The 12,277-nt window shown below is 41.7% G+C and overlaps 1 protein-coding gene across 6 annotated transcripts in view; it reads left to right on the top strand.

Moving 5' to 3' along the window:
- Positions 1–12,277, top strand: part of ABCC9 (ATP binding cassette subfamily C member 9) — a 125,202-nt gene that overhangs the window by 54,815 nt on the left and 58,110 nt on the right. For all 6 annotated transcript variants that reach the window (XM_089689132.1, XM_089689135.1, XM_089689131.1 and 3 more), the window contains exons 12-17: positions 816–856; positions 1,502–1,644; positions 3,332–3,440; positions 4,364–4,474; positions 4,672–4,744; positions 9,323–9,428. In XM_089689132.1, coding sequence (XP_089545258.1) covers positions 816–856; positions 1,502–1,644; positions 3,332–3,440; positions 4,364–4,474; positions 4,672–4,744; positions 9,323–9,428 — 583 coding nt within the window. The remainder of the gene's footprint in view (positions 1–815; positions 857–1,501; positions 1,645–3,331; positions 3,441–4,363; positions 4,475–4,671; positions 4,745–9,322; positions 9,429–12,277) is intronic.

The raw sequence follows: 12,277 nt of genomic DNA, 5'->3' as shown, positions 1-12,277 counted from the left end.
CCCCCCACACCACCACACCCCCCTAAAAGGAGAATTATGCAAAAAAAAAAAATGATTGGTTAAACCCACAAGTGCTTTTTTACAACTACTACTACTTTATATTGGCTTTTGAAATTTACAATACAGCAATCTAGAAATTTGATGAAAGGTTTACCACCTTTTGATAGATAAATAGTGCATTTTATGTACAGCTATGTAGATCAGACCAAAGTGAGGGACAAATGAGGAGGAAGGAGGGACAGGGGGACTTTTTTCCAAGTGAGGGACAGTCCCTCGAAATCAGGGCAAGTTGGGAGCTATGGTTCTGGCTGTGACAATATCTACACACTAGTGAAGCACAGACAAAGATAAGTGACCATTGAAGACCAATGCTGTGGGCCAATTTACTAGTCCTACCAACACCAATGATGGCACACTAGTCCTTCCACTAACACCAACAATGGGGCACTATTCCTCCTTCAACTGACCACAGGCAGTAGGTCATTTACTACTCCCAGTGGCCACAGTTTGGCCCAACTCAAGTCTGAAGAACAGTGAATTGGCTCTTTATTTAAAAAGTCTGAGGACTCCTGGCACAAATCCTAAAATGCATTATAATCCGTAATGTGCTTAAAACACAACGCACAAGAAACACACATGTAGAGTGCCCACATAAATAAGACCTTGATGTGTGAAAAGTTGTTGGATAACAGTTTGGAGGAATATTTTTAGATATGTTTGATAGTGTAGAAATCTTTTTTTAGATTGCCTGATGTAACTGCCATTTTTGCTGTTTGTCTGTGTTCTCTAACTATTATATGGTTTTATTTCGGCAGTTTTTATGAATGCAGCCATGCCCATAGCAGCTGTCCTGGCGGTAAGAACATTTTTTCATCCTTCATACATCCTTCTGTCTCAGTTTAGGTTTAATAAAATCACATTTTAGTTACAATGTTCCTTTTGTTAATTGCTTGTTCCTGTGCAGCATAAACTGTGCAGATCAATCAATTAATAGAAATTAGCAAGTGAAGAGAATAGATTACATAGGAAGCAGAGGCGTGGCCACACCCATACATCAGTGTCTAAAGCTGACCATAGATGGATTGAAACTCGGTCGGTTCAGCATGGACTGGTCAAGATTCAATCCAGCTATGGGCAAGCTGGTTGTACTGAAGTTGATCCATCGATCGACTTCACTACAACCAGCCTTTTGGCATTTTTGCATGTGATTACTGCTGTAATCTTTGTGTTCCGCTGGCAGGGAAGGCTTCCCGCCAGCAGAATACAATAGCATTCCCATCAATACTGACTACTGTTGCAAAAAAGAAAATCGCATCATCTATGGCTTGCCTAAGTTAACCTGTGACTAGACTATGGACATTAAAGTATTTATATCTTCTCATTTATATCTTCTTAGCAAGCATTAGATAAGCTTTAAAACAAGCTGTCACTAACCTCTGTAGCTGCAAGCAGTGTGCTCTGTTTGTAACTCATAATGCGCTCTGTGTGTGTTTCCCTCCAGACATTTGTGACTCATGAATACGTAGAGAATAAAACTCTTACTCCCGCTAATGCCTTTGCATCGCTGTCATTATTCCACATCCTGGTAACACCACTCTTTCTGCTTTCCACTGTGGTGAGGTTTGCTGTGAAAGCTCTGGTCAGGTACGTCAATAAATGGTCGTAATAACAAATTATTATAAAATACTTCCATGGTGAGCGCATGTCCTAAAAAAGGTCCTGCTTTATTAAGTAATCTGATGCTGAACTCCTCCCTTGTGCAGGTTAGGGTGATGTGTCTCTCTATATGTGAATATTGGGGTGATATCAGTGAACTTGCCAGGTTCCTAAAAGACCCAGAGCACGCTTGAGAACTTAATTATCCAAAATCCAATATTGTTGTATATGTGGCATATCGTGGCAAGAAGTGGTTGAGGATTTTCCTTGTTCTCTATATCATCCCTTGTCTCTCCATTTTTCTGTGTTTCCTTGCTTTGCTCTATTGCCCCTTTCATTCAGCACTTTCTTTTTTTTCTGGACATTTGATCTCATGCCAATTAGACATCTGATCTCAAGCCAAGTCAAGGACTGGATTGGAAAATGCAAAAAAACATTTTAATGCAACTTCTTCCACCACTTATAATGTGCTCCCTAAATAGTCCACATGGCAATAATGAATACTTCATTGGTATTTTGGAAAATGAATCAGATCTGGGTCTAGCATAATCCATTTTACAGAAAAAGTATGGCTTGATCTTTAACAGTGCTAACTATAAGTTCATTTAGTACAACATGACTCAAATTAAAAACTAAATACATGATTATTTCATAAAAAATAAGAATTACAAATCAAATTCAGCAAAGATTGATGTTTATTCAGAGGACCAGAGTGACAGCAACAAGTACTGAAAATAAGAAATGGGGTAAAAGAACGTGGAAGTTCAGTAGAAGACCAGGGGCTCTCAGTAGAAGATCCAGACCATTTACTAGAAAACCCGTAAATTCAGTAGAAGACCAGGGGCTCTCCCTAGAAGATCCAGAGCACTCAGTAGAAGATCAGGAGCTCTCAGTAGAAGATCCAGAGCACTCAGTAGAAGATTTAGGGTACTCAGTAGAAAACACAGGACTCTCAGTAGAAGACTTGGGTTCTCAGTAAAAGACCTGAGGTACAGTCGTAGATTTGGGCTCTCAGTAGAAAACCCAGAACACTTAGTGGAAGACCTGGGGCACTGAGTAGAAGTAGACTTGGGATTCTCAATAGAAGATTTGGGCTCTCGTTAGAAAACCTGGAATGCTCAGTAGAAAACCTGGGGCACACAGTAGAAAATCCAGGGCACTCGGTAAAAGACCTGCTGAACTGAAATCTCAGATAATGTTATCAGCAATTCACTTCTACATAACTGAGATCATATTCATCCTAGGGTGACAATGCTGTCCCCCATAGATATAGTATGATAAGTGAGCGTTGTCACCAAAGGGCAGGAAGTGTGTTACTGTCAACATCACCAGGTGAAAATACATTTTTAGAAAATGCAGCCAATACATTTAAGGATTGGAAAGCTGCAATAAATTGCAGTTTTCTTTTTGGGATTATAAACATTAATCACTACTGCTGGGCTTTGTATATCATCACTGATGTCTGCACTATGAAGCAGATAACCCTCCAAGTCTATAATACACAAACGTTTCTATTCATGCACAAAGATAATTGTGATTGGCATGATATAATGTAATCGGTTTCTTATCTGTGTTTTTAATTTGAACTCTGAGGTTTATGTTTTAGTTAAATTTAGCCTGCACCCGGCCCTTATCAGATTTCTCATCTCTCTCTCATCTGTCTTTCCATCTCAAGTGTTCAGAAGTTAAATGAGTTCTTCACCAGCGACGAAATCAGAGATGACAGTATGAGGAATGGCGATTCCCCCAGCTTGTTCGACGCCTGCAGGAAACACCCAGGAATTGTACGTCCCACCAACAGGGTTCTGCAAGTATAACCCTAATAATGCAACATGATACAATGTGAATCTTGATATGACATATACAATGGCTATAGCGACACAAATGTTTAGAATTCTGTGCTCTCTGAACATCAGAAATACACTCACTGGCCACTTTATTTGGTACACCTTGCTAGTACCGGGTTGGACCCCCTTTTTTCTGAACTGCCTTAATTCTTTGTGGCATAGATTCAACAAGGTGTTGGAAACCTTCCTCAGAGATTTTGGTACATATTGGCATGAGTTACTGTTGCCTTTCTATCATCTCGAAACAGTTTGCCCATTCTCCTCTGACCTCTGACATCAACAAGGCATTTTTGTCCACACAACTGCCTCTCAAGAGATATTTTCTCTTTTTTGGACCATTCTGTGTAAACCCTAGAGATAGTTGTGCATGAAAATCCCAGTAGATCAGCAGTTTTTGAAATGCTCAGACCAGACCATCTGGCACCAACAACCATGCCATGTTCAAAGTAACTTAAATCCCCTTTCTCCCCCATTCTGATACCCATTTTGAACTTCAACAAGTCATCTTCACCATGTATAGTTGCCTTAAATGCATTGAGTTGCTGTCATGTGATTGGCTGATTAGCAATTTGTGTTACCAAACAATCGAATAGGTCTACCTAATAAAGCGTCTGGTGAGTATATAACAGATCAGAAAAACTATTCAAAGTGTCTAAAGCCAAAAAGTATTATTAAGCTTTAAATAGAGTATGGAAGAGCTGCTCTTGGTTTCATTTTAATGTGAGTTCACACAATATTAATTTACATGAAGATCTGCACAAGTGACTGTTCCCAACATGCTGGAAGTTGTAGTCTCTCCAAAGCAGGGAATTCACAGTTTGTTACTAACATTTTCTTTTGCCCCTTTCGGTTTTCTCCAGCATTCCCGAGCCATAAACCGGAAGCAGCCACTGAGATACCAGCTGGACAGTTACGAACAGACCCCACGGAGACAAGTTCGCCCCTCTGACAGTGAGGAAGCCGCAATCAAGGTTCCTAATAGCTAATTTTTAATTGTTAGATAAACATTTAGAGCTATGTCCATACACATCACATTCTTGCAAAATTATAGGGTGGATGGGATAGGGTGGATATATTACTGTCTTCTTCTATCTTCTTCTAACATAAAGTTTCTTCTGCTGATGTTTTAGTCAATGTGGAATTCCTTTTTGTTGTTTTTCTCTTATAGGTGATTGGTGGATACTTTTCTTGGGGAACAGGATTGGCTACATTATCTAATATAGATATCCAGATTCCGACAGGTATGGGAATACTCTGAGTTATGGGGTTTCATATACACAGAAGATAATATCAAGCACAAAGTCTGTCACCAGCAGCACATACATCCCCCATCTCCTGAACAACTCTGGCTGTAAAGGAAAATTCCAAGTACTTCAGGGTATGAGGGAACCTGTGATTTACTCCTTTTCCTCCCATGTGACAGTGCTGTTCTTACTGATTAGACCCTCAGACACACATTGCTGTCACAGGGGAGAGTCCTCAATAGTGTTTGAGCTCCAATAGTAGATCTACAGTTCATGATGATCTTCCAATTCCAATCCTAACCCAGCTAAAAGTTAAACTCCAGACCCAACTTTCAATTTTAGTTTTGGATAACCATTGCTGGAATTTAATTGCTGTCTGTATCCCCACTGAGGAGACTCACCATCTATTTGTCCTGATGTCACTGGAACCAAAATTGATGGGAAGTCCAAAAATTAAGAGTTAGAGACTTACAGTTTAAATAGAGATGTGTTGGCGGAGTTCTCCTAATTTGTGCTTTACTTTCTAACACAAGGTCCTCAGAATAATAGCAGACTGTATAATAGGAGGAAGAGAGGTCAGAAGTATTGTGAAATGCGTAGTTCATTTTTTTGTCAGAGTGATGGATACAATATCCAACGCGTATCGGGAGTTTCTAGTATCCCCCATCATCTGGGCTTGTAAAGTGAATTTATTGTTAGAGGGCTTGCTCAAGTTGCTGGCCTTGGCTGTGGGGAACAGGGAAACATATTGACTATTGTGTCCACCACTATGATGAAAAAAATCGAACTGGACTTCTGCCTATACTTCTATCACTCTCTACTCCTAAATCACTTCCTCTACCCACAATCCTTCTCCCTCAGAACAGGAGTGGTAGTATTATTATAGCTCTGTGTGTCTATGAAGCGTCCATGAGGTGCCTGGAAAGATTTTTGAACACCTGGTTGTAAAAAGCTCCCCTTGAACTGACCGTTTTTCACTGTAGAGCAGTGGTGGCGAACCTATGGCACGGGTGCCACTACGGCACACGGAGCCCTCTCTGTCAACACGTGAGCCAAGTCACCCCAGCAGCCGAGCATTGGATAAAAGCGCACATAGTGGCACCAAGCGATGATGTCACAAGCCACAACTCATTAGCCGTGGCTCGTCTGACCTTTCGCATGGCTGGTCAGTGCGCTGCCAAGGATGTATATATTGGACTTGCTGTGAGTTTTAATACATTCATTTTTATTAACACAAGATTTTAGCTTGTGCTGGTGGTCAGTGAAACTCTTCCCCCCTGTGCTGGTGGTCAGTGAAACTCTTCCCTCCTGTGCTGGTGGTCAGTGAAACTCTTCCCCCTTGTGCTGGTGGTCAGTGGAACTTTGCCACCTTGTGCTGGTGGTCAGTGGAACTCTTCCCCCTTGTGCTGGTGGTCAGTGGAACTTTGCCACCTTGTGCTGGTGGTTAGTGGAACTTTGCCCCCTTGTGCTGGTGCTCAGTGGAACTTTGCCCCCTTGTGCTGGTGGTCAGTAGAACTTTGCTCCCTTGTGCTGGTAGTCAATGGAACTTTTCCCCCTTGTGCTGGTGGTCAATGGAACTTTTCCCCCGTGTGCTGCTGGTCAATGGAACTTTGCCACCTTGTGCTGGTGGTCAGTGGAACTCTTCCCCCTTGTGCTGGTGGTCAGTGGAACTCTTCCCCCTTGTGCTGGTGGTCAGTTAAACTTTTCCCCCTTGTGCTGGTGGTCAGTGGAACTTTCCCCCTTGTGCTGGTGGTCAGTGGAACTTTTCCCCATGGTGCTGGTGGTCAGTGGAACTTTGCCCCCTTGTGCTGGTGGTCAGTGGAACTTTGCCCCCTTGTGTTGGTGGTCAGTGGAACTTTTCCCCATGGTGCTGGTGGACAGTGGAACTTTGCCCCCTTGTGCTGGTGGTCAGTGGAACTTTGCCCCCTTGTGCTGGTGGTCAGTGGAACTTTTCCCCATGGTGCTGGTGGCCAGTGGAACTTTTCCCCCTTGTGCTGGTGGTCAGTGGAACTTTGCCCCCTTGTGCTGGTGGTCAGTGGAACTTTCCCCCTTGTGCTGGTGGTCAGTGGAACTTTCCCCCTTGTGCTGGTGGTCAGTGGAACTTTTCCCCATGGTGCTGGTGGTCAGTGGAACTTTGCCCCCTTGTGTTGGTGGTCAGTGGAACTTTGCCCCCTTGTGCTGGTGGTCAGTGGAACTTTGTCTACTTGTGCTGGTGGTCAGTGGAACTTTGTCTACTTGTGCTGGTGGTCAGTGGAACTTTGTCTATTTGTGCTGGTGGTCAGTGGAACTTTACCCCCTTGTGCTGGTGGTCAGGAGAAGCTCTCTTAGGACTCATGTACACAGGACATTTGAAAAACTTTTCTGACCACTGGAAACTGACTGCAAGAAAACATAGGTTAAAAACATCAGTTTTGCTGCGTTTACCTACCTCTTTGTGTAACTAAAAGATGGGCTTGTTCCACCTGCTGGCTTGTATCAAGTTTTGAGCAATTTTTAGACGTTTTGCCAGGGCACCCCTGAAGAAACCTCAAGGCTCCCCAGGGTGCCCGGGCACCCTGGTTGAGAAAGGCTGCTCTAGAGACACAAAGGATCAAGGTACCATGCATATACCATTGTCTTTGCTGGGCGGTGACCAGGTCCTGGTGCTATTTCCCATCTCTTATTCTCAGGCTATATCTGTCCATCTATAGTTCACCACATGCGATATGGCATTGTAAGCTGCACTTTACTTGATTTAAACGAATGCTGTTATAGTAGCATTACATGAGAGACAGCCTCTTATTTAATCTTCCTCATCAAATATTTGTCTCATTCTATACGTGATGTAATGAACCCTCTATAAATGTTTGTAAATTCCAGATTAATGTGTCAGTCTCTTTACAACATTGTGTCCTGTGCAAAAATGAATGTTTACGTAGCAGAAATGTTTGTATATGGTGAGACGTTTTATGTTACGTTATACTCCCGAGTGTTATTAATGAGACAGCAGCAGATTACTTCAGTAGAAGCTGCAGAAAAGGAAAATGTTTGCGCTGCCACCCAAATGTTGTCTAACCTGCTCTCAGCTATGTCACCCCTTTATGACACTTCGACTAGCCATAGATTAGTAGATTTTCAAACAAACATTCGTAGGAACATTCGTATGGAAAGTCTTAGTATATTTGATGGCTTGATAAATGTCATACAAAAGTACTTCAAAATTCCGTTTGCTTTTAAAATTCGATTTTTAGAATGAATGGACTTTCTCAAATGAACACCACATACATTGTTAGAAAATTGTTAGTTCGAGAAACATTCTGCTCCTTCGCATTTTCTTGTCACTGCGGTCAAAAACAAATGTTCCCTCCACTGGCTTCCCATTGCCCAACGGATAAAATTCAAAACATTAACAATAATATATAAAGCCATTTATAACCTCGCCCCAAATTACATCACCAATCTTGTCTCCAAATATCTCCGCTCCTCGCACGACCTCCTGCTCTCTAGCTCCCTTGTCTCCTCCTCACATGCTCGTCTCCGGGACTTTTCCAGAGCCTCCCCATCCTCTGGAACTCTCTACCCCAATTTATCAGACTATCGCCTACTCTGCTCACTTTTAGGCGATCTCTGAAAACCTCTTCAGGGAAGCCTATCCCGCCCTCAGCTAATAATGGAATCTTCTTTTCCTCCTACTAGTCCATCCCCCACAGTTATTACCTTTTGTACCACCAGCCTCTCATTCTTAGATTGTAAGCTCCAAGGAACAGGGCCCTCCTAACCCTCTTGTATTGAACTGTATTGTTACTGTATTGTCTCCCGTTATATTGTAAAGTGCTGAGCAAAATGTTGACGCTATATAAATCCTGTATAATAATAATAATTTGACCCCCTTATTGATTAGAGGATCAAATGAATGTTCTTAACATTAAAAATTTCAAACAAAATTCTACTAGCAAATGACCAATTTTAGAGTTTGCCAAATATCTTCACCAAGGGAGGAAGGGTTGTGGGGCCAACACTGGGTACCTGAATGGGCAAAGTGACAGGGATTATTTTTCAATTAAACCACGTCACTTCCTGCCTGGGGTTTGCATGTTCGCCCTGTGCCTGTGTGGGTTTCCTCCGGGTACTCGTTTCCTTCCACACTCCAAAGACATGCTGGTAGGTTAATTGGCCCCTGTACAAATTGGCCCTAGTGTGTGTATGTGTGAATGTAAGTTAGGGACCTTAGATTGTATGCTCCTGGAGCATTAAGGACTGATGTGAATGTGCAATATATATGTAAAGTGCTGCGTAAATGTACCATGCTATATAACTACCTGTAATAAATAAATAAAATGATCAGAAGCTACTCTACGGAATATTTTTTATTTCAGTGGTGCTGAGTACACTTTTAAGTAGGTAGAACATTGATTACATGAGCTTCTCAGGCCTGAGGGCCCTGAATATGCACCAAAGGGCCACATATAGCCCTTGGGCTTCAGGTTGGGCATGAGGGGTCTAGAATAATGAGACCTCCATTGTAACCACACCCATCATCCTGGTATCTGTGTGTATGGCAGTCCCCATGTGTTATTATCACCTCTCTCCCCTCAGGTCAGCTCACCATGGTTGTCGGTCAGGTCGGATGTGGAAAGTCCTCCCTTCTACTAGCTATTCTCGGGGAGATGCAAGCGCTGGAGGGGAGAGTCTGCTGGAATAAGTAAGTCCATAGGTAATAGTTTTATTCAGTTGTGAACTTTCTTTATATCTTACAGAGATGTGCCCTAGATCATCAGGGCTGCTACAGCAGATCACAGGTCGAAGAATGAAGTCATATAATTAATTATTTTATTATACATATTTCTGCTGCCTGATTTTCCTAGCGATCCTACAGTAGCTACTTAGATCAATTAACAGTCCAGACAGAACTGCGTTCTTCACTGTACTTGACTTTTAAATATTTGGTGGGTGCTCAAAGCGATTGCAACCACCAGTGCCAGAACCAGATAAGATAAGATGTTCTCTACTATTCTTATGAAAATGTGGATCTCACCTTGTAGGGAAGTGATATTCTCCCTATCAGGGTCTCTGATGTTATGGAAATTAAATATGTATAGGGCTATAAAGAGTTTGTTATATTCAGTTGTTGTTAAATGATTTAACTATTTTAGCTTTCTAATATATACATTATTAAAGTGTATTTAGAGATATTTTTTTTAGTTGTGGATAGCATAGGGAAGGTTATTTCTTTGCCACCTATGTCCTGCTAGAGAGACTTGCCTTCACTTCCTGTCCTAGAGATACAATGACAGGAAATCATTCCAAAGCAATTGGAACAGGTGTCCCCATGAGAGGATTTTCTCTATTCTCTATCTAATAATAACTACAATTTTAGATTTGCCTTAATTTTCTGTTTCAGTAAAAATGGTCATTAGGACAAATAGGGCTAAGCTCAGCAGTAGGCACACAAACAGAATAATGAAAGCACCAGGCTAAAGAACTAAGGGGTTACTAACCACCTGACCTCCTGAGGATTTACTCCCCTTCCTGAGCAGGCCATTTTTTGCATTACGGCGCTGCATTACTTTAACTGACAATTGTGTGGTCATGCAACGCTGCACCCAAATGAAAATTCCATCCTTTTTTTTCCCATGAATTGAGCATTCTTTCGGTGGTATTTGATCGCCTGTCCGCTTTTTATTTTTTGCGCTATAAAAAAAATGTATTCTGCTACATGTCTTTGCTAAAGAAAATCCTAATATGTGTAAATTAATTGGTTTACGTGAAAGTTATTACGTTTACAAATAGCGGTATGTATACTGGAATGTTTATATTATTTTTTATTTTTACTAGTAATGGCAGTGATCTGTGACTTATAGTGTGACTGTGGGACTACGGCGGACATTCTGACACTGGGGGGAACTGACTTGGTGTCGCTGACATCCCCAGTGACACCAATACAGTGATCAGTGCTAAAACAAAGCACTGACACTGTACTAATGGCACTGGGCAGGAAGGGGTTAAAATGAGGGAATATCAAAGGGTTAACTGTGTGCAGGAAATGTTTTACTATGGGGCCGTGTCAGTGTGCTTCACTGTAATCACACTGCTCTGGATGGCTGTGCTGTTCACAGCCATCCAGAGCAGTGTGCCCGAGCTGTTAGTAAACAAAACAGTCCTCCTCCCCCGTCGGAGATCTTTTGAAATCACTGGGCTCCGGTGAGTAATTACTGGCTGGGACCCAGTGAATGACAGCCACGGCTGCAAATGGCGGCATGGGTAGGGCACGCACTACTTGGGTGTGCCTCCTACCTGGAAATGCAAAATCACGTATATATACGTGATTTTGCGCACATGTGCTGCCCTGTACCAGTATTTTTGCTATAGGGCGGACGGGAAGCGACTAAAGGCAAACAGACTGTGCACTTTGCAAAGAATACCCAATCGCATGCAAGGAAAATAAAAAAACTGCATTTTTGCTTGCACATGATTGATGATGGAAGTCAGCAAAGCATCTGTTCATCTACTAAGCTCTGGATCAACTGCTCTTGCAGAGTACAACTGCACTTTGCAAAGTGCACAGTTTATTTACCATTAGCAGATCAACCCCTGAGAGTCCAAAATCCAATTAGTAATTGCTCATACCAAGGAGCCACAGAACAGCCAATGTTTTCTGGGGGCACCAACAGTCCCTCTTTGTTAGGACTGTAGTCGATACATGAATGCAAAATTGGAAATTGTTGGAACAATCATGAAAGATTGCAGAATATATTATAACAGAATATGATCCATTGTTAAATGTAATTCATACTGTGTATATATAGAGGCACGAATATGAAAAGGTAATTCATGATTGTTAAGACAGTTCAATCATTATGTATCTAGCTAATGGCACATGCAAAAATAATGAAAGATCTGCTGGCACAGTAGTGAATGCTTAAAATCTGATTCCAAGATGACATTATTGGCTGTTCAACACAAGGAAATGTATCATAACAAAAGATTGAAAATAAGAATCAGGGTTGCTGACTGGAAGATACAAACAATGTATCGGAAACTTCTTATATTTAACTGATACTCAGTATTTAGCAATAAAAACTTGACAAAGTAATCCTCACTCCCTGCAAAACGTAAAAAAAAACCTTTCCTTTACATACACCTTGTAACTTTGTAAATTAATTCAGATTGGGCTGAAACGTTTTCAAAAGGTATTTTGGTGTGCGGTTGTGATAGTGTTGCAAAGTGTTGTGTTAGAGCCCAATCACACTTGTGTGACTTGTCATGCGACTTTGGGGTCCAAAGTCACACCCCATGTTTCCCAATGAGTACCATTCATATCTGTGTGATTTCAAGTTGCAGCAACTTAAAAGTAGTTCCGGCACTACTGTGGTCTGACTTTCATGCGACTTAAGGACCATAGACTTCAATGTAAACCCCCCAAAGTTGCATGAAATGAATATATATGCAACTTGTGTGGAACTTTGTACAGCACAAACAATCATCCTTGTTCAAAGCAAAGATTGCACCAAAGTCACACTCATCCAAAGTCGCATAAAAGTCACGTCACAG

Source organism: Staurois parvus, unplaced genomic scaffold, assembly GCF_062004578.1.
Source record: "Staurois parvus isolate SC_StPar_1 unplaced genomic scaffold, SC_StPar_1.0 ptg000469l, whole genome shotgun sequence".
Lineage (NCBI taxonomy): Eukaryota > Metazoa > Chordata > Amphibia > Anura > Ranidae > Staurois > Staurois parvus.
The sequence above is the reverse complement of the archived record's forward strand: the minus strand, read 5'-3'. Positions and strand labels throughout refer to the sequence as shown.